Consider the following 24446-nt stretch of genomic DNA (forward strand, 5'->3'; position numbering starts at 1 on the left):
TGTCGAGGTACCAAAGTCACTGAGACTTTGCCAACGATATTACAAAACTTTCCACTGGAGATTGATAACAAAAAAATTCCATGGAACCGAAGTCTCAAATTTAAAGTACATTCCTTTGAACATCCTTCTTTCATAAAATCTTCTAACCTACACATAGATTCTTAATATCCAACTCACATTATGGAAACATTTCCATATTTTCCATATGACAACTCTATTAATAGAATCTTGTCTATTCATAATAATGTCAGTATGGTCCATCCATTACTATACTTCAAACTGTTCCAAGCAACCAATCCTAAGCGAGCCTTAGATTGTACTTGACAGTTGTTTTAACCACTTTAGTCATATCTGGTTCTAGTCCCTTTTCCCTCTTAATTCCCTAGGCATTTGGTAAATTAGAACATGTGAATATTATAGCATATGCAATCGATCTTATATCCGAAGCATATGGGACACGATTCATAATGTCTAGCATAAAGACATGATACTTGACCAGTCTTCAACTATAATATTTCCATATATAGAATTTCCAATGTTGAAATATTTCAACATGGTATTCATATATATCCATGACTAAGTTTGATTAATACTTCAATCTACACTTTTAGATTCGAAATAAAGTATCAGTATCCTCTCCCTTACTATAGCGAAACAACTTTTCAACATTTGCAACTATGCAAATTTGAACTTTGTTTCCTATAAATAGTATTGCTAACTCGCAACACTTACCATAATAATTATGCTCCCACTAGCATAACAATTATTTCGTCACTAGCAAAACATTTATGCTCCCACTAGCTTTGACATGTATCCAAAATCAGCTAGACTTCTAGAAATCAATACTTTATTGACTTTCTTACCAAATTTAAGTTTTCTGATACAAGATGCTTCGATAAGACTTTATCTAGGCTTCTCAAACTCATACAACTTTCCTTAGATAACTCATATATGTGTCTAAACTATTTCTGACTTTTTTCCATTTCTCACAATTCGAACTATGAAGAGGGATGTCGTAATCATAATCGAATTTGAGAACGCAATTAACACAACTGCTATCTCTTTAAATCTATTTAGTGAAAGTGTTTCCTCACAATCATTTTCATGAAGCGGAGATAAACGTTCTGACACTTCGATTTTATGGTGTATGTGTTCATATCCATGTGAAACTATCATTTCCAACCATTATCATTAGATAAGGTCTTTGGCAGATTCAAACTCATATGGACTGAACTTGTTCAATCTTAATTTCTTGCCACTTGGCAGCACAAGTGCCTACCATGTCTTCCAAGTTGTTAAGCATATCACCCTTACTGATCAATGAACTTTCACAAATCAAAGTGCTTCGCCTTATGCAAACAATTGAGAACTCATAGAACTCACATGCATAGTCAACTTTAACTGGAATGGACACAGAAACAAGAATATGTCAACACGATAGGTTACAAACCTCAAGTTGTGTGCTAGTGATAAACGATTGGTTTATTCTTGATTAGTTCTTGAAACTTTTCAAGGTCTTTAAGACTCCCACTGACCTCTTGACATATAAGATTCTCTGTCAAGAAACACTCCTTGACAAACAAATATTCAAGAGTTAGTGCAGATTCTTATCAAGGAAAAACACTTTATACAATTGGTCTTAGTTGGTCTTTTTCTTAAAGACATCACAACTACCAATTCTAAATGTGTTATAAACCTACTTAATATATGTCACTTAAGGAACAATCTTGGAGTATGACTCTAAGACTTGATTTTGGAATGAAGTAAGACTCATCTTAATTGATTTAACCATTTCAACAATTCCTGATTCCTCTTCTTAGCCATACAAGTGCACTAAGGTGTCCTTAGAGGATCAATTGTGATATGGTTTTCATAATCATTAAGATGATCATAAAACACAACACTAAAGTACTCTCCTTTCCTTTCAGATTAGAGAAAATTTTATCTTTCTGCCTAATTTTATTCTTCTTATTCGTTCTGCTATTCATTGAAACTTTTTCAGTGATTCAGAATTACACTTAGTCTTGTAAGTATAACCATATTTACTAAACCTTTAGTAAATCACGACGAATAGCCTTTATCATTCTTTGTGGTGGATCTGACCAGTGCACATCATTGTGTACTAGATCCTTTTATCTTTCACTTAACTTACATATACATGTAAACAAGCAATTAGTCTCAATTTCCCAAGTACCAAGATTTTCATACATCACATGATTCAAGTCATATGATTCCAAGTTTCTGTCCAATTCAAACTTGGGCGATGAGAATCTTTCCTTACTCAGAAAATTGTGGCACTACCACAAATTACATAGCTACAAATCAAAACATTTTCAATATTGCTATTAATGGAAACACATATAAACAACAATTTTCACAAATGCCATTGCAAGGAAACATAACATAAGAGAAAATAAAATTTTTTCATTGTTTATAAAAAGTGCGGAAAAACTTGTCCATACAATGCAATTACAAATGAAAACTATGTTAATACATATTTCTAAGAAATCTATCATAACTCTTAAGTAGCAGCTCAAAAATCCGATCATCGAACCATGCGATCGAAATCCATCTCTTCGCGACCAGACTCAACTTACTCTTCCTTTAAGCTTGCTTTCTCTTCTTCAATCCTACAAAACATCAAAATGCGATCTTATCACATCATGTATTAAGAATCTACAAATGGAAACTTAATAAAGTAAGATAGTGGATTTACCTGAAGCAAAGTCAACCACTTTGACTTTACCATCCTTGTGATCCTTCAGGTAAATAAGGCAGCTTCGCAACCAATGCCCCTTCTCTTGGCAGTAGTAACAAACAGAATCTTTTGGAATGGCACATGGGAGAATCTCAGACTTAGCCTTTCTCTTTAACATTTGGTCTAATGGTTCGACCATGGCGATCTCTTTCCATCGGGAAGAGAAGATGTTTTTGGACTTCTAATGTTCCTATTGTCAATGTCCATGGAAGTTTGGGAAGTAGATCTTCCGATCAAATTTGCATTACCAGTGTGCCAAATCATTTTTGATTTAGCAGCAATTAACAAATAGGTAAGATCAATAAGGGTCACGTCACGGTCCGTCATATAGTAATCTTTAATGAACTCACTATATAACTTAGGAAGTGATTGAAGAACCAAGTCAACAGCCAACTTCCTTGACACAGCGACTCCTAACATTCCCAGCCTGTCAATGTGTGACTTCATTTTCAAGACATGTGCACACACAGACCTTCCATCTTCATGTTTGCTTGCCAATAGGGCTTGAGTGATCTTGAACTTTTCAAATCGATGAACATGTGGGTCAGGGAGAATTATTGGAGGAAGTGGAGGAAGTGAAGTATGATATTGAGGAATATCATCTTCATGTGGAAAGCTTTTTCCAAAAGATTTGGGAAGACCATAGTTGTCAGAACTAGACATCTACAAGGGAGAAATTCAAGTTTAGTCGATTTAAGTCCTTAATATAACACCCAAAATGGAATATTAAGGCTAAGAGCCAATACAATAACTTACAATTCAGAAGAGGGATGCCGTAATCAATTTGTAAAATATTAGAAGGTAGGTAAATGACGATTTACCAATTTCCATCATGAAAAACGAAAATGAATTTTGGTTTTAAATGAATTGAAATTCCTAGATTCTTTGAGATTCATTGAACTTTTCAATGGCATGTTTAATCTCGATTATGCCCTTCAAGTTTGTGACTGGGATATCGAGGATCACAAAACAAGGTGTGAATAACCATGCAAATTAGCTTGGTACTCTCGAAGACATTTATCACCTAATCAATGTTCCGGTTAACCACACACGCTCCATTGATTTATGATAAACTACGAGTTACCCATTGCCATCCTTCATTAGTCCCATATTAGTGTGTCCGTTAACCACACACGCTCCACTAACGACTAATAAGGTGCAATAGCATCAAATTCACATTTTTCCTAAGTAACTAAGATTGGGAATTTGTAAATGTTTAGCTACTTTGTTTTTTCATTATACTTTTAGTGGGAGTTTGAGTCCTATCATACCCGTTCGGCTAACGACCCTCCACCAATCAAGGAAGCAGTGTGTGAGAGTGGACACCCATTCAACTGCCATTTTATAGGCAGTTTCCTTATACCCCCTTTTAGATTGGCTTCGTGAATGAGGCCTACTAACGGTAAGACTGAATTTTTAATTATACATATATAATATATCAAACTTTTAATTTTATATAGTATAAGGGTGTATTTTACACTTTTAAAATACTTGATGGTTTAATCTATTAATAAATTATACTCTTAATTTAATTAAACTTAAACCATATGATTAATAATACTCTTTTAATTAAACATTTAATTAACTATTAATAAAGTCCATAAGAGTTAATTTGAACTATTCAACAAAACGTCATGATTCCAAATACTAAATTCAAAATTAAAACCATTTAATTAATTTTCTAAGTTATGAACCCAAGAGTTTTATAATTCAATGTTTCATACAAAAAACTTTTCAAATTCCAAAACTTCAGGGCAAGTTTTGTAACTCTTGAAAACTTTTGGATTCCATAACTTATGGAGTTAATGTTTTATTATGAATGTGACTTTTTATGTTCCATAACTTGGGGAGAAGTTATGAAAATCTTCAAAAAACTTTTTGAGTTCCAAATTTGATGACAAATTTTGTAACTTCTTAAAAAAAATTTGAGTTCCAAAACTTGATGACAAGTTTTGTAACTCCTTAAAAAACATTTAGATCAAATTTTAAACTTATAGAATAACCATTTTATCTTTTACCAATTTGATCATAATACAACTCTTGTAGTAAGATAATTTCAAATAAAATTACACTAACATTTAGTTTATCATATAATCTAGTAATTATTTTATAATTTGACAATTTATCTTTTAATTAGATGAGGATAATCACTACCATATCAGAAAAAATAGATTTAATGACACAAAACAGTTTGTGGTAATGATCCTAATCTAATTGTGGCCAAAAAACCCGAAAAACTACAAACAGGTGATCCAACTCGTCGAGTCGGATAAAGGACTCATCGAGTTCATCACTGATGAACATGGACTCGTCGAGTCCTTCTGTCAGAGTGCAATTTTTCAAAATTTTCAACTTTGAACAATTAATCTATGCATCTATATAACACAAAACACCCATGGCTCGAATACCACTATTGGGTTTTATGTACTATAACAGTCCTATGGTGCACATACAACTCTAATAGCTTTAGATCTAAGTTTTCTCTAGTTATACATGCAATAAAAATTTCCAAAGATTTAAACCTACAACTAGCATACAATTTGACATATGAATCATAAAAAACTAGTTAGAATATTACCTCTTGTTGTAGCTTGTTGAATTTTTCCTTTAAGAGCTTAGCACCTTAAGTATGATGCCTCAAACGGTTCACAAACACCACGAACAATTGGAGAACAAATGAGAGAAGTTATGGAGCACACAAAATCGTCCATCTCTTAGAATAATCCACCCTTGGTCCGATTTTTGGCTTTAGTGGGTTACATATATAGTGTAGAATTCCAAGAGTTGTATGTAACCCTAATTCTTACACTTAGGCTTATGATCCATAACTTATTTGGACTAATAATTTATGGACTTTCACATAAGCTTAGCCCATTACAAATTAATCATGGATCATTAGCCCAAACCATATGTCTCACTGATTTACACAATCAGTCCCCATTAATTAATTAGTCTCTTTTGATTACTAAATTAATTCCAAATTAATTCTTGATCAATAGTAATTAAATAATATGATTTCTCAATTAATATATTATACTTATAATATATTAATAAATCGTAAATAACCTCTTAATAACATATCCATCCTATCAAATTGTTCTGATGAAGGCAACCCGAAATAGACCATGCTACTATCCGGTCAAGTACATACCAATTATAGTTATGGGCTTATTCAATTACTCCAACAGGTTCAAGATGGGTCATTTTGGTTCCTTGATGAGCCATGGTATCCCTGATGAGGTAAGTATGCTATGAAGTCCTCTATGATGCTCAAAATCGTTCAAGGATGCTCAGAAGTTCCTATTGCTCGAGGAATACACCACCTTGTGCCACCATGATGGATGTTGGGCCATTAGTGTTCTGCTGCGCCAATTGTACATCATGATGTTCCACTATGGCACAAGGTGCTCAATATGTGTATTGTTGATGCTCATGGGTTGTATGACACGGAAGAATGTTCTAGAAGGTGGTGCATGGTGGAATATGATTGGTTGTCACAATTCATGGGCCTATGGGCCAATGGGTTTGGCCCATTACGGTTTTAGGTTTGATATAAGTAGGGATGCATGCAGAGTCATTTGAAGTGTCTTGTATATTGAATTCTAGAGTAATATATGAATCTCTTTGTAATTGTACTTATAACCTCTGTTTGAGAGCTCTGAAATAGAGAATACTTCCCTCCTGCCCATGGACATAGGTCACCTTGACCGAACCATGTAAATACTGTGGTTATAGTTTTGCTAGTTATCAGCTTTACTTCCTAACAAATGGTATCCGAGTTGTGGTTTGTATTCCTGAGATTGAAGATGTCTACTCACACGTTTGATTTGGAAAATTTCACTGGTTCAAATGACTTCATATTTTGGTAGGTGAAGATGAAGGCTTTTCTAGTTCAACAAGGATGTGTAGTGGCATTGGAAGGAGAGGCAACGCTGCCTAAAGACATGGCGGCTGAAAGGAAGGTGGATATTCTTGAAAGAGTGCATAGCGTTATTCTATTAAGCTTAACAGATGAAGTACTGAAGGAGGTCGTGGATCAAGCAACTGCTTCTGGGCTCTGGGATAAACTTTGTGACAAGTACCAGAACAACTCACTGACGAACAGGTTGTATCAGAAGCAAAGGTTGTACACTCTCAGAATGTTTGAAAGTACCCAAGTGAAAGATCATCTAGACAACTTCAATATGATCATTTTGGACCTACAAGGAGTGAACGTAAAGATTGAAGATGAAGATCAAGCACTTATCCACTTATGCTCACTACGCAATTCTTATAAGAATTTTGTTGTTACCGTGTTTTATGGTAAAAAAATGATCATTGTGAATGATGTGAAGGATTCTTTGATGTCCACGGAACTGAAAAGAAAAGTTTAAGTTGGATAAGAAGTTTCAGTTCTAATTTGTTTGCAGGCAGAGGAAGAACATCAGATAGAGGTGAAGGTAACAAAGGGAAGTCAAGATCCAAATCTAAAGCCAACATCAAATGTTATAACTACAAGGAAAAGGGGGACTTCAGAAGAGATTGTCCATTGCTAAAGAAAGGGAATAATGGTGTTGGACCAAGCAACAACAATGCTACTATGGTTAATGAAATTTTGATGAAAGGGATGATGGTGAAGTTTTGACAGTACATACATCTAGTTCTGTTGATGCTTAGGTCTTAGACTCTGGAGCATTCTATCATATGACATGTAGTCGCGACCGGTTTGACTCCTTTAAAGAGTGGAATGGCACAATCAAGACGAGTGATGATTGGGTGAGTAGTATCAAGGGTAGTGGCACGGTGAAGATCAAGATGCATAATGGTATGGTCAGGAAACTCGATTGTTGGTTCGTTCCTGAACTTCGAATGAATTTGATTTATCTTGGCACTTTCGCGAAGGAGCGATTGAAATATTCGGGAGATGGGGACTGGTAAAGATTCTCCAAAGGTTCTCTTGTAGTCATGAAGGGAAGGATGAATCGTCATGGGGTTTATATTCCGTATGGCTGTACGATTCGGGTAACGGTGACTATATCCCACTCCATGGAACAGTACGATGATGAAATAAATTTGTGGTATCATAAGTTAGGACATTTAAGCAAGAAGGAGTTATTTGGTGGAGATGCAACTAGAAAAGTTGAACCTGGTGAAGCTTGTGCTCAAGAGATACAAAGTCGGGTGAAGTTTAGTTCGGTTCAACACTCAAGCAAGGAGATTCTTGAGTGTGTTCACTCAGATCTATGGGGTCCCTCTATTATGAAGTCTCATGGTGGATGTCAATAATTTATGATTTTTGTTGAAGATTACTTAAGGAAGAATAGGGTGTATTTTCTGAAGGCAAAGGATGAAGACGAAGTGTTTCGAAGGTTCAAGGAAGAGAAGACAATGGTTGAGAAACAGACCGGGAACCATGTCAGGTCACTCAGAATAGAAAATGGGTTGGAGTTCGGCAAGGCTTAGTTTGACAACTTCTACAAAACATAAGGTACTGTGAGGCACCACACTGTACGACGAACACCACAACAAAGCGTAGTGGCAGAATAGATGAACCAAACACTAGTGGAGCATGCTCAGTGCATGCGATTATCTGTTGATTAATCGAAGCAATTATAGGCGAAAGCAGTCAACACTTCTTGCTATCTATAAAATAGATCCCCATCATCTGCAACTGATTGTAAGACTCTTCAAGATGTCTGGTTTGGGAAACCCTCTAAGAACATTGTTTTACGAGTGTTTTGATGCTCTACTTATGCTCGTGTGAATGATGGTAAACTGGAGTGCAGGTAAATGAAGTGCATATTTCTAGGATATGCATCTGGAAGGAAAGGTCATCGTCTGTGGTGTAGAGAAGAACAAACTGCAAAATCCATTATTAGCATAGATCTGACCTTTGAATCTGCTATGTGTAACCAGAGAGGAGGTAATACAAGTGTTGCAGGGAACGATCAGGATGCTAGCCAGAAGGTGGAGTTTGAAACAGAAGCTCCACATAACTTTTTGATAAATGAGGAACAAAAGGGTGGCATGGAACAACATAGGGATAAGGAATCCCTTGTTCAACCTAGGGAATAAGTGTTTAGTGATGCTGATGTCAGGAAAGACAAATTGAAGAAGCTTCTGGAGAATGAGCTTGTGATTAATGATTTAGGAGCTAAAAAGAAGATAACAAGGATGGAGATTCAGAGTGATAGAAGAGCGGGATAGTTATACATTTCTCAATTCATTGAGAAAGTCGTACGGTGGTTCTATCGTGATCAGTCCAAATGTCTTGTTACTTCTTTGGCAGTTCGATGAAATCGGTGGAAAGCTCATTTGGAAGTGGTCAAGTAGATATTGCGACACTTGAAGGGAACTTTTGATGTTTTTCTGGTGTATGGTGCAAATGCGCGACATATAGGCTTGGTTTGATTGATAGACTTGGACCATGAAAGTGATCTGGAGATAAGAAGATCATTGTGGTTGGTCTTGTTCATAGTGTTCTTTTAAAGGAGGAGAAACCTATCATGTTCTATGACAGGTTATGCATTCAAAAGTCAGGTGCCTAGGAGAATCTAGAAGAAATGGTGACAAGGACGTTGCCCTAAGAGAAGTTCAAGATTTTCTTGGATTTGGTTGATGTTTGCAAGAGTTAAGCCCCTTCGGGGCTTGATAGCAGGAAGGGAGAGGGAGTTCTTTTTTGAGGTGGAGTTCAGAGGATGCTCAAGTCAATGTGGAGATTGTTAAATATGACTTGAGCATTTAGAGCATTCTCATGGAGCATTTGGATCACGCTCATGGAGCATTTGGAGCATATTGAAATAAATGGAGTACTTGGGATTCATGAAGCATGTGACAAAGGAACAGATCATCTAAGAAGGTTATGGATTGTCTAACAAAGGAAGGGATCATATAAACAAGGGGTTCGAGCACCTAGAAGAGGTTTGGAGCACTTAGGTGTGATATGGAGCAACAAGAGGACCTTGTTGCGCCATCTGATAAAGAGTTGGGCCAAGAAGGATGATGTTGTGCCAAGTCATTCCTTCTCCCTCTTGCGCCATGGAGAGTCCCTCTTGCGCTATGAAGAAGACTTATTGTGGAAAGTAGGTTCTTGTTACGCCAAGTAGGTTCTTGTTGTGCCAATATGGTCCTTGTTGCGCCAAGATGGTGATGTTGTTCCAACCTATAAGTTCTTGCGCCACTCTTGATGCCTTATGTGCTATCCTTGCACATGTTGTGCCATCATGGTGCAAGATGGGTCATTTTGGTTCCTTGATGAGCTATGATATCCCTGATGATCCAAGTATTCTATGAAGTCATCTATGATGCTCAAGATCGTTTAAGGATGCTCATAAGTTGGTATTTCTTAATGAATACACCATGTTGTGCCACCATGATGGATGTTGGGCCATTAGTGTTCATGATGTGTCAATTGTACATCATGATGTTCCACTACGACACAAGGTGCTCCATCATGTGTATTGTTGATGCTCGTGGGCTGTATGACATGGAAGAATGGTCTAGAAGTTGTTGCATGACGGAATATAATTGGTTGTCACAATTCATGGACATATGGACCAAGGGGCTTTGCCCATTAGGGTTTTAGGTTTGATCCCTCAAGTATAAATAGGGATGCATGCAGAGTCATTTGAAGTGTCTTGTATCTTAAATTCTATAGTGCTAGATGAATCTCTGTGTAATTATACTTGTAACCTCTGTTTGAGAGCTATGAAATAAATAATACTCCCTTCCTGCTTGTGGTCGTAGGTCACCTTGACCGAACCATGTAAATATTGTGTCTTGTGTGCTTATAGTTTTGCTAGTTACCCGCTTTACTTCCTAACAATATTCATAATGGATGAATGACTTTTGCGACTTTGCTTCCCAAGTTCGCATGTAACACATAAATGATCTTTATTCAAATTTGAGAAGCGAAAGTCCTCGCTCTAAATCACCTGTAACAAGTTTATTGATATTTTGAAATTAAAATGCAAAAGCCTCCTAGCCACAACCAACTATCATCCGAATGATCTTTTTCAAGTGAACAAACTGATGGATTTCCTTCTATAGGCATCATATCTAATGGATACATTTCACTGTTTCCTTTTTAATATAAAAACACTTTTTTAAGTTTCCTTTTGAGTATTCAGAACCATCCACATCAAATGATACTTTTAATCTCGTACCTATAACAAGTTGAGAAATACTTATTAGATTATGTCATAACCTTTTATTTCTCCTTTTGCATTATTCCTATAATCCTCTATTCTTGCATCCTTCAAGCTTCTAAATTTTCTCAATTGCAATTTTCTTCCAGTTATATGACAAAAGTAACCACTATCGATATATCATTTAGAATCATACTGATCGTCATGAATCACCTACACAATTAGGTCAGTTTAGGAACCTAAACCATCTTCGGCCCTGGTGAGAAGTCAGATTTTGAATTTGCAATGGGAAAAATCTTGGTCTTATCATCCCCAACACCCCGCTCCCTAGTTGTAGCAAAGAAAAGAAGAGAAGAGAAAAGAAAGTAATGAGAGGAAAGAAGAGAAAAGAAAGGAAAAGAAATTTGTCTTTTGTGCTCCCGAGTTTGAGAGAAATGGAAGGAAAGTTAAACATTTTGTTCTTTATTTTCAAATCCTTCCAAATCGAAAGGAAAGTTAGGAGGGAAAATGATCCTTCCACTTCCTTCCTTTAATGAAAATCGGGAGCACCAATTTCTCTTACTTTCCTCTCACTTCCACCCATTTCCTTTCTTTTCTCTCCTTAAGTTGAAATCGGGAGCAAGGTGCAAATGATTTCATAGCAGAAACATTATTCACATTTTGCACCTTTTTAAAACTTTAGTCTTATTGTAACAAATATATATCTTAACAAATGGAATTTTTGTGTTCCATGAACGATTTTTCTTTTCGAATCATGTTTTTAAAAAATGCCCTTTACTTTTTCTTTTGCTTTGCTTCAATTTCCTTCAAAATAAAATCTTTATTTGAAATAGCTTTTTCTTGATCAAAAATATATTTTGAATCCTAATTCTTTAAAGAACTTGGTTTCTCAATATTTTTGTTTGATTTGTTCAAAGAAGAATTTGGACTAAAATTAGGTTTTGCATTTACAACTTTATGTAAATAATTTTTCTGATTATGAGACCTTAATGGTTTGTTATACTTTTAATTTTGAACATGATATGATGAACAAGAACAAGTATGACCACCATCTTGAGTTTTAACATGATTCATAAATCTATTCTTTTGTTTCCAAAATTTCCTTCTTTCTTTCATCAACTTGTTGAGTCTAGCTTTTCTTTCCTTTCTTCATTTATTTGCTTTTCATTTGTTTTTTATTTTCCTTTCACATATTTTGATTCAAAACTATCCTTTGAAGCAACGATCTCATCTTGATTTTAGAACTTTCTTCAACAACTTGTTCACCAGATGTTTCATTCAATGGTTCATATATGTATCTACTCTTCACCCGCAATGAAGTTTCTTCAAAAAGACATATGGTTTCATGATTATTGTCTATAGGTTTGGACCAAAAATTATTTTCACTTGGAACTTCATTATTAGTCTTAACTATGGATGTCAAGTCATTCGTATCTGATTTGTCAAGTCCTTTGGTAACAAACACTTTATTTGGTGTACATTGGACTTTTGGAAAGACAACAATCTTTCCTTTCAAATTTTCAAATGCTTATATTATGAATAAATCATTCAAATTCAATCGAGTCTTCAAATATCTAGTTCCGTTTTGGTTTTTCAACTGTTTCTCAAACATAGAACAATCAACTTCATCCTCAACAGAGATTTCACTCATCACACTTTCATCAAAATTCGAATCTATTATACCCTCATGATATTCTTTTGATTTTAACCTTTTACACAACAATTTCTATTTTTCATTTAAATTCTTTTTGATTTGTTGTTTACATTCATCAGTTATCACAATTTTCATCATTTCCTTTATATTTTTAGATTTCAAAAATTCTTCAACCTTTTCTAGACCAACTCTATAGGCATCACCTAAAGATTCATCACATGTGATTTAGGATTCACATTCATAACAATGATAATCAATTTCCTCTTCTTTAAATTTTAAGAAAGGAAGCATTTACTTATGAACTTCTGTTGCAATTTCATAATTCAAATACAATAGAGTGATAAGTCTATATAATCTTTTCGCGATAGCACAGAAAATGTTTTGTTGTTTCATCAAAAGTTTATTATTAGAATTTCTAATGCAAACATCATCTTTAGATATTCTTCACTCTAACTCCAACTTTTCTATCTTAAGCCTCCTCTCCTCAGACTTAAATTGAGACATGCTAATAGTATCATTAAGATTAGAAATTTTCAATCTATTCCATTTAATACTTTTACCTAATTCACAATTATTCTCTTGTAATTTAGTCAATTTATCATTATAAGCAAAAATAAGGATACTCAAAGTTTAAGAATAAAATATACCTTCTCTGTGACTTTGTTGCATGAATCCATGAGTTCTATATCACTTTTAGTTGAAAAGCATGAACAATAGGAGTCCAAATCATCAGAATTGTCACCATTCTCCAAAGAGTTCTCACGATTCACCGAGTCTATGCTTTTCACTATCAAACATTCCACACCCATCACACATGCATCACAATTGTTAGTAAAAAAACACTTCTCGTGAGTAGGCCTGTGGACTTCTTCATCTTCAGAATCATTGGACCATATTGTGATATTTCCATCATCACTATTCTCTTCCTCAACCATCAACTCTTTTCATGGAACTTATAACAACCATCCTTGGCAAAATGATTTTATCATTGCAGTAATTACAATCATATCTAGAATCTTCTATCAGATTTTTCTCCTTCTTCTCATTATCCTTTTGATATCCCTTCGCATTATCTCCTATGTTTCGTTCCGAATAAGAACAATTTCCTTTATGTCCACTTCATCCATTGTCTAATCTTGATGAATTGCTTCCCTTGAATCTTCCAAAGTTCTTTTTAAAAAACATTTTTGTATTTCTAACCATTAATTCCTTTTCTTAACTCGTGAACTCATCATTGGTATCATCAAAATTTGGATCAATAACAATTTTGACTTCTTTTCTTTTACATTGTCACCTTTTTCAACCAAAGAGGTCCATCTTTTGGAATTATCTTCACATCCTCCATAACTTCTACATCACGACCCATTAGAATTCCAATCACTTGAATCATATTATAGTTCTAAAATTGCTCATGTGCCTTCATAGTCAACACAATTGATCTCCATTTCGAATGTAATCCATTTAGAATTGTAACCTTCTGTTTAATTACTTCCCTATCCAGTTTATGTTTTAGCATTTTACTTAGAAGATGATTGAACCTTTCTACTAATTTATCCAATGTTTCATCATCTTTTTGCATGAACGAGCCAAATTTAGAAAGCAAATTTGTCTGGATCGAGTGAAGTTGATCTTCATCACTTGAGCATAATTCTTTTAATCCATCCCAAATCTATTTTGTTGTTTTAAGAGAACTGATCGGTCTGAAAGTATTTGGAGCGAGAGCAAATGTTAATTCTCTTTTTGCTCTGAGATCATTGCGAAACATATCTTTCTCATCCTGTTGGAGTGCATTCTTTTCAATAATTTTTCATGTAATCACTTTGACTATAAACACTTGTCCATGTTTTAGTATACATATGTGGTCTTGTAGTAATTGATTCCTATAGGTTAGGTCTAACCTCTTCAATTCTAGTGATGTAGTCTTCAAAATGCATAGACCAAACTTCATAATCCTCCGGAAAAAGAATTGGAATGCGATTATTAGAACTAATACTGCTAGGAAAATTGACAATTGACAAATCGATTTTAGACATGATTTCAAGAAAAAATGGAGAAAGAATCAATTCGCACAAACAAAATTCAAATCGAAACACGTAATTTGAACAAAGAACTTTAGATCAAATTCCAAACACTTGCAAAATGAGGAATAGATCTAAGAAATTCTCAGAGCAATACAGAAAACACAAAGAACACCCGAAGAACAAAATAATATGTAGAGATTTGAAAATGAGCTCAGAGAAATTCCCGCTCTAATACCGCTTGTTAGATAACAAGATTCTTCAAGAATGAAATCATATCATGAAGTAATCAAGAATGAACACACAAATGTAAATATGATTTGAATTTTTATTTGGAGAGTAAAAGGAATTCAATTATAGTTGTGTAAGTCTCATTTTCAAAAGATACCGTCCACTACTAACTAACTTTCCTTATATATGACATATAAGGAAGTCGATTATGCTTTTGACCAATAAGGCCAGAACACCTAGCCAGAACACAACTGTCAAAATAAACTAACATACGCCGCGAACATAAGTACAAAAAATACGAGCACAAACACGTTGTTCGCAATTACAAGTGAACTATTACATCAAACACCGAACAATATTTCGCATCCGAATTCAAATATAATTTTACAATACAAACCCTAACAGTTTTAAGTTTTGACGGTAGTTATTTCTTATAATATTCACAATTATTGAAATTTTCTGGAGTATTATAGATTTTGTATTTGAGTGTCTTATTTCACAACAATATGTTCATCTACTATCATTTCAATGTCATTTTTAAATTTGTTAATGTTTTTTTTAGAATTTTTGCTTCAAGTGTTTAATATTGACATCAATTTTTTTTTTCATATAGTACACATCCTTGATGAATTTTTATGTTTGTTTTAAAAAAAATTTGTTTTATTTCACAAGAATGTATTTGTCTACCATAGGCAGTTTTAGTTTCCATGGGAATTGAAGTGAGTGACCTTGACTTGGTCAACATCAAGGAATTCTATGAACAAAAAATGTTGTTTCTTTAAGGTTGAGAAAATCCAGTGAAATGAACAGGCTAAAGTTATACTTTTCTTATGTAAAGGTCTTTCCAAAATTCAAATAAATGAAGTTTTAAAGGTGCAAAAGTGGTGTTGGACGCAAGAATGAAAAGACAAAAAGTGTGGTGGTTAGTACTATTTTTGATAATTTATAGTTTTGTTGATAGCCAAATGTTTCTTTAGCTAACTGTAATGGAAGAATATAGTTTGCTTTCATTGAAAATATAATCATAGTTCTTAATGAAGTAGACCTTTTTTACTTGAAGTATAGTTGTTGGGGTTTTTTTTTTATAAATTTTCATAACTAAACATATGTATGTTAAGAAATGAACTTTAATTTATTCGATAACATGTATGATGGTTATATTTTTGCATGTTGAGTATTAAATATGGATGAGGCATAACCAATTTCTGAGATTTTGTGTAAATATTTATTTCTTGACATAGGTACATTATATATATATATATATATATATATATATATATATATATATATATATATATATATATATATATATATATATATATATATTGAACATTTTACGGTTATTTTTCATCCTCAGCGTTTTGTACAAGCATTTTATGCGTTAAACCCGACCAAAATCAAATAGATCTATATGAGCAACAGTTGAGAGAATTTAGGTTCTTCCCCATCCGCAATCACCTTCTTACGTTCCTTCTTTAACCTCCATGAGCAGTTGCAAAACATCATATGTTTTGTAACCTCCTACACCACGTTGTCTCCTTAACCTTTCTTCTGCTTCTACAACACACCTCCCTTAGTCTGTTGAGTTCAACTCCTTCCTTACTTTCTATCGATTATGCTTATAAGCTTTTTTCAGGCATTATAAGAAAGGTATCCTACCATTTCCATCTATTCTTTTTTACTGCTTCTACCCTGTCGATCTATTTTTCTCTCCCAAATTATTTATTCTTTATTTTTTGATTTATTGTAGAGAATAAGAAGATACGAGGAGCGATGGTGTTGGGTGGAGGTGAATGAAATATAGAACATGATTGGTGACTAGGTAATCAATAGGTATCTTTCGCCCCTATTGTCATTTTTTTTATTCCTTGATCTTACTCCTAATTTGTTTTGATTTATTGTTGTAGGTCTGAAGTATATTGATTGAAATCAGAAGACTAAAACCATTACAATAGTCGTCAATGTTCCAACTCGCATTTGAATGTCCATGAACTATTTTTGTTCCTTCACTACTATATTTTTGGAGGTTATGTGATTTGCCAAAATTGCTTGTAGAGGTTTTAGGAAATCAGTGAAACTTAATGGAATTTATCCAATCTAGTTTAAGTTTCCGTCTCTCTCCTATTTCTCGATTTATCATCCCATCATCTGTAATTCTCTGCCAATGTCTTATAAATGGTTAATCCAATAGATAAATAAGAACGAGATTCATGTCGACTCAACTTTTACCAGTCTACTACTAGGGTGTACCATCCCTTTCATCAATGTCTTTTTATAGCGATGATGACCTAAAGGAAAACTCTAGTTTGCCACATGTCTTTACTTAACGAGACAACTATTTCCTATTGAAGTTAAAAACCATTTCGATTTGCTAATGTTTTCACTGATTCTATCTCTAGCTAACATTCTTGACCTACATTCTTTTTTATTTTAATATATTTGGATATTTTGTAGCTTCTCTCTAATCATAGATGTTCAAAACATGAAAGAGAGTGAGTGCATTCACCATCATTTCTCTTATATTATGTACAAAACATTTTCTAATGGTCTTCTATAAGTCCATAATGTTGTAAATGATACTTAAATCATATTACGTGATTAAATCATATTAATAATCATATTAATTGATAAATAATTAATTAGTGTTTACTTGTTATGTGTTGTGAACCCGTAGGATCATATGTTATTTATATATATATATATATATATATATATATATATATATATATATATATATATATATATATATATATATAGGAACCACATCCAAAACCGGAATAAGCATTGCGGAAAGTGAATTCCGAACCTGTGGCTTCCGATGTTTCAGACATAGACTTTTAAGTCTATCTACTATGCATTCAACAAACTAGGTAAGGTCTACTCTTTAATTTAGTTGAATTTTATTTTACAAAGGATTTTTGTTTCCCAGCAAGTCCGAAATACAAGGAACAAGTCCATAATATGTTAATTGTTAGTTTTAGCCCTATAATTTCCTTAAATTGTATTACTCCCACTCCTTCGAGTTTGGAATGACAAGAACATTACCCATTACAAGACATTCAATAATGAGTAAATAGTCCGGAATATAAAATCAATTCCATAATGCTTGTTCGGAATGATACTTACAGTACGGACTGACAAGAACATATCTGTTTCTTTTTGTTTCTATTATTGTTAAAATAATTTTGAAATTCAATTGTGTTAAACCAATACGTTGTATTAATCCGAAGAGCAATTTTCGTGGATGTTGTTAGAAGAAATGGGGTTTTACGGATGAAGAAATTAATTTCCGTTTATAGAAGCTTTCAAAATTGTGTCCAATAAAGGTAAACTTTAACCAAAAAAAATTATACATTTTTTAGTTTTATGGTACTACATTTAAATTTTGTTGTATTTTTTTTTTAAAATTTTTTTTGCAAATAAAAAAATTAAATGCAAAATTAGAAATAAAAAAATAAACAGTATACCACCAAGGGAACATATAAAATTAAGAAGAAAATCAAAGAGGATGTTAAAGATTAAATTGAAAGTAGACAGAACTCCAAAAGATGGATCAGTGCAAGTTTAGATAAATTTGTTATTTTACAGTAGTTGTCATTTTATAATTTTTTTTATAGATACGTTTGCGCAAGTTAGTTTTATTTTTGGAACAATTTTTTAATACGTTTTTTTTTAATTTTTTTAAGCACAGTCTCCGACATCCAGTGACTCAAGTGATGAGTATGTATTGCGAATAGAATATAAAATACTACATCTTGAAGATGAGCAACAACGTCTTGCCGATATGACTGTGTTAGAACAATTTGTCATTATCGATGTGCGAAGTAAGGAAGGGTAATACTGGAAATCTCATTACTGTATTTAGTGAACATAAGGGGCATCATCATTACGATGTCCGAATATATACGATAGTTTGTGAATATGATGAACCTCATTGAAGAAGTACATGGGACAAGTGAAACAATAGAAGAAAGAATGTAAATGACTGATATTGTGTTCTACCTAACTGAGACCTATAGATAATTGTTTGAAAATCATGTAGACACTTCTTGTTTGCACGGGATGCACGTTGTGAGTTATCCTGGAAATGTACTATAATTTTGGATATTGTAATATTATTTTAAACTTAAATATGTAAAATAAATGGCATAGTTTTCTTAAATGGCAGTGCTTTTCATTAGCATTGGTTGAACAATCGTTACAAAAGCTATTACATACTGATATTAGTTTTCACAAATTAGAAAATTGTAAGGGATACATATTTTGGTGATGATCGATAAAATATCCTCTACCTCTAACAATAGTGATATGATGGTTTCGTTCGGTCTGAAGCTTATCAATCTCCTCATTTAGAGCTCGAACCCACTTCTTAGTCTCATTGACATTTTTTTCATAGTTTCAACAACCCATTTTTATTTTTCATTTACTTGTTCTACTAGATCGTCTACACGTTGATTGAGTATCTGACTGATTGTAGAGTCCTTTTCATTGGCTTCTTCGATGACCGCCATAGCTTGGAAAATGTCATCAAACATTTTATATGGGGGACGGAAATCTAAGACATCAAGAAATAGGTTAATATCAAAACAAACATAACAATCTTCTTCTTCATAATGCCAAACACCAAATTTAGATGAACTCATTTTTAAGTTTTTACATTGCTAATGTTCTTTATTTATAAAGGATGGTAGATGTATATCAATAGTGTGATGTTTTAAGATTTAATAAATGAATGTGTGTACGGAATGTTTGTCCAGAAAGTGTGTCTGGAATTTGTGCTCGTGACTGTGTGTCTGAAATGTCAGGAAACTATGACTTGAATTATTCATTATCCGGAAAGTGTGCATTAGATTGTGTGCCCTTCAATGTGTTGGATTAAGGTGTTTAAGCCAATAACTAAATTGATATGTTCTTGAATTAGAAGAAAAATCTTTTTTTGGGTTGCCCTCATACCCGATAACTTAATAGAATGACTTTTGGAGAGACATGTCGATTTGTTAATTTATTATATGATTAATATATTCATTATAAACAGTAATAATTAATTAAGAATTAATCAAAAATTAGTTGGAATTAATTTTGGGTTAATTAGAATTAATTGGAAGTGCAACGATTAAGTTGTAATTGTTCAATAGTTGAACAATAGAGACATTCTAGAACACTCCTAGCATGGCCGTTTTTGGCTATGGATTTTATGGTGTCAAGAATGCTCCTTATTAATAATTAAAGAGTTGGATAATTGACATATTTGAAATATTATTATTGTATTCAAATTAGGGTTATCTAAGTTCGTTATTAGATATAAATAGGACCCCTAAGGTCTCATATTTTCGTCGACTGTTCCCAAGCATCATAAGCCGAATTTGTTCACTAAGTCTCCCCTTTCTCAAGTCTTATAGTTATTAGGGTTTTGGGTACAAGCCATTAAAAGCATCCATGCTTTTGGTTCTTGCTTTCCAAGGAACTCAAAGGAGATTTTGGTTGATTAATTGCTACCTTAATCAAAAGCTATGTAACCCTAAACCTTCTTGTAATTTCTATTATACTAGGGTTTCCTAGGGTTTATTGATATTCATAGTTTATAGCTATCAATAGAGAAAACATAGATCCTTTCTACGTTACATGTGAACTTAAGGGTTTAAAAGTTTTCCGCCACATGAATTTTTTACGTAACGGTTACGGATGATTATAGCAGCTATGGTTATATCTACTTAATCAAAAACATTTGAAAATTTCAAAGAGTTTAAGCACAAATTCGATAATCAATTAGGCAGGAAAATAAACATGCTCAGATCTGAAAGAGGTGGTGAGTATCTTAGTATCGAGTTCCATGACTATCATAAGAAATGTGGAATTATTTCACAATTGACTCCTCCCAGAACACCACAAATCAACGGTGTGGCTGAGAGGTGTAATTAAACCTTGATATATATTGTTCGTACCATGATGAGTCGAGCTTCTCTTCCTATTAATTTATGAGGGGTATGCCTTAGAGACAACCGCCCATATCGTGAATCTTGTTCCAACAATTAAGGTTGCTAAAACACCTCATGAGATATGGACAGGAAAAACTCCCTCACTCGCACATATCAAGGTCTGGGGTTGTGAAGCACTTGTAAGACGAGAGAGACACAAAAACTTGAACCCATAGTCGTGAAGTGTTATTTCATTGGCTACTCACAAAAGTCCTTTGGATACTTGTTCTACAGACCAAGCGAGAATGTGGTCTTCGTAACTCGAAGATGAGTCTTTCACGAGAGAGAGCTCATATTCAAAGTGGGCAGTGGGAGTGCTATTGATGTTGAAGAAATTCAAGAAGCATCCAACGAAGGAACCTCAAATAACACTAATACTCAACCCGAGGAAGAAATTCCAGTTGAGCTAATTGACAACTCATTACCTCTTCGTCGATCCAATAAGGTTATCATGCCACCTGTGTTATATTGTTTCCATATTCATCAGATGGTGATACGTTTAAGTAGTGATAGAACACTGGTAAATTTGGATAAGCCAACTAACTATAAGGAAGAAATGCCAGGCCCCGAGGCTACTAAATTGAAGGAGGCAATGGAGAGTGTGATTCAGTCCATGTATGATAACCAAGTGTGGAACTTGGTTGATCATGTACCTGGTTAAAAGACAGTTGAGTGCAAATGGATCTTGAAGAAGAAGACCGACATGGGTGGGAAAGTACACACTTTTAAAGCTAGGCAAGGGCTTTACTGAAAACCAAGGGATTGACTATGATGAGACCTTTTCACAAGGAGCTAAAATAAATTCTATTAGGATTATGTTTGCTATAGCTGCATTTCATGATTATGAAATTTGGCAGATGGATGTTATAACCACTTTCCTTAATAGGAAGTTATATGAGGATGTATATTTGAGTCAGCCAGAGGGTTTTATGCATGCCAAGATTCCTGATAGAGCGTGTAAGTTTGAGAAATAAATTTATGGATTGAAACAAGCATCTCGCAGCTGGAATCTTTGCTTCTATGAGAAAGTCAAATAGTTTGGGTTCTTTAGAAGTGAAGATGTGTCTTGTGTATATGTCAAAGCTAGTGGGAGTATAGTGACCCTCCTAGTCTTGTATGTTAACGAAATACTCCTTATAGGAAACAACATTCGAACTTTGCAAGAAGTTAAGTCTTTGATTGGAAAGTGTTTCCTATGAAGTATCTAGGGGAAGCGATCTATATTCTAGGAATAATGATTCATCGGGATAGAAAGAATCATATGATTGGTCTTAGCCAGAGTCATATTTGGATAAAATAATGAAGCGTTTCAGTATGGAGAATTCAAAGAAGGGAGAATTGCCCATTCATAGTACAATTAAGTTGAGTAAGACTCAAATTCCAAGTACTGATGAAGAGATAATTGACATGAGTCATGTCCCATACTCTTCGGCTATATGATCAATCATGTATACAATGATATTTACTCGCCCTGATGTGTCTTACGCTTTGAGCATGGTTAGTTGATTTCAGGGAAATCTTGGCAGAGCCCATTGGATTGCATTGAAGAATATTCCTATGTATCTACGAAGAACAAAAGACATGTTTCTAGTTCACGGCGGCAGTCATACGTTAAGAGTAAGTGACGCTAGCTTTCAAACATAACGAGAAAACTTTTGTTCGTAGTCTGGCTAGGTATTCTTATTAAATGAGGGAACGGTTACTTGGAAGATTTCCAAGCAAGACACGATGGCTGATTCCACCTGTGTGTTTGAGTACATTACAGCGAGTGAAGCATCAAAGGAAACGGCTTGGTTGAAGAACTTTATCGATGATCTCAGAGTCATTCCAACTATTCATGAACCCATGGAACTCTTATTTGTTAATGAAGGTGCAATTGATTTAACAAAATAGCCAAAGGATCATGGTAGATCCAAACATATAGATAGAAAATACCGTTACATTCGGCATCGGGTAGAAGGACACATTCTTTTGAAGAGATTATCATCAGCATATAATGTTGCAAATCCTTTCACAAAGGCTCTGAGCAGAGTCAAAGACCACCATCATGATACGAGCATAGGTTTAAGAGACAATATTAGTTTAAGTAGTTAAGTAATATTTTTGAAATTCGTAATAAAATAAATGTAATAGATTTGGTGAATTAATAATAGAGAATTATTTATGAGTATCGTACTGTCTTATTCAATTATTTATTCTTATGCTTCTTTTTTCATGTTTAAACTTTCCAAGTAATTTGAATTATTCAAACTTTCACAATCGTTCATACTTTTAGATGTAAGTAGTGAATTAATTCTATCATGAATTGATTGTAGATTGTCGATTGAGGTTAATACATTGCAATTTGAATTGCTACAATTTTCATGAGTACTTTGAAAATAGGTATTTTAAGTATTGAATAAACCCGCGCTTAGAGATTACTTCATGGATCTTCTTATGAGTAATTCTCAGACGACAATATCTTCTATTATTCAACGGATATATATAAGTTGTAATTTATGAATCGGTTGTGTAGAAGTATTACGTAAACGTATTAGTAACTTGATATTATAAAACGTAGTATCATATATCATTTGGTAAGTAAAGGTTCTAGTTATGTAGTCAAAGTCTATTCGCTCCTTTTTCCCTAACAGGAAAAGCGATATCATTGGGCCCCACGATGATTTGATGTTGACATTATAAGTTTTGAGCCCAACCAGGACTAATTGATATGTTCAATTTGAAGTCCAATAAAGTCTTTAAAAATCGGGAGGTCGAGAAATTGAATCTTAGATAGTGAGATTGATTCTGATCCATGACTCGTGTCCATACAATATCTTAAAGAATGAAGGAATATCTAATCACTTACCTTAGGGTTGACGACTGATTTGAATCAGAATTTGGCACTGGCTTTGTAAAGTATTGTTTGTTGTTTACTTCAAGGTCTATACTTGCAATTATAATTACAGACTTATCCAAGTGGGAGACTGTTGGATTAAGGTGTTTAAGTCAATAACTAAATTGGTATATTCTTGAATTAGAAGCACAATCCTTTTTGGGTTACCCTCATAACCGATAACTGAATATAATGACTTTTGGAGAGAGAGGTTGATTTGTTAATTTATTATATGATTAATAAATTGTAACAAATGATTTATTAATATATTATATGATTAATATGTTAATTATAAATAGTAAAAATTAATTAAAAATTTATCAGAAATTAATTGAAATTAAATTTTGGTTAATTAAAATTAATTAGAATTGTAGCGACTAAGTTGTAATTGTTCAATAGTTAAACACATATGATTCTAGAACACTCCTAGCATGGCTAGTTTTGGCTAGGGCTTTTAGAATTTCTAGAATGCTTCTTATTGATAATTAAGGAGTTGGATAATTGTCATATTTGAAATATTATTATTATACTTAAATTAGGGTAATCCAAGGCTTCCTTATTTGCTATAAATAGAACCCCTAGGGTCTCATAGTTTCGTCCACTCTTCCCAAACTTCGTAGAGCCGAAATTTTTCTCTAAATATCCCCTCTCCTCAAGTCTTCTAGTTATTAGGGTTTTGGGTACAAGCCATTAGAGGCATCCAAGCTTTGGGTTCTTGCTTTCCAAGGAACTCAAATGAGATTTTGGTTTATTAATTGCTACATTAATCAAAATGTATGTAACCCTAAACCTTCTTGTAATTTCAATTA

The 24446-nt window shown here is 33.7% G+C and overlaps 1 protein-coding gene across 1 annotated transcript; it reads left to right on the top strand.

The window, feature by feature from the left end:
• Nucleotides 1-7702: 7702 nt before the first annotated feature.
• On the top strand, nt 7703-8023 carry LOC145157958 (putative mitochondrial protein AtMg00300). The gene has a single exon (XM_079076929.1). The coding sequence runs from the start codon at nt 7703-7705 to the stop codon at nt 8021-8023; it is 321 nt and encodes a 106-aa protein (XP_078933055.1).
• Nucleotides 8024-24446: the final 16423 nt, after the last annotated feature.

This window comes from Lactuca virosa, chromosome 2 (genome assembly GCF_052849685.1).
Source record: "Lactuca virosa cultivar CGN04683 chromosome 2, Lactuca_virosa_CGN04683_v6, whole genome shotgun sequence".
NCBI classification, from domain to species: Eukaryota; Viridiplantae; Streptophyta; class Magnoliopsida; order Asterales; family Asteraceae; genus Lactuca; species Lactuca virosa.

Bases quoted from the DNA above. Each gene is read 5' to 3' on its own strand.
- LOC145157958 (XM_079076929.1), top strand. From the start codon at position 7,703: ATGAAGGGAAGGATGAATCGTCATGGGGTTTATATTCCGTATGGCTGT.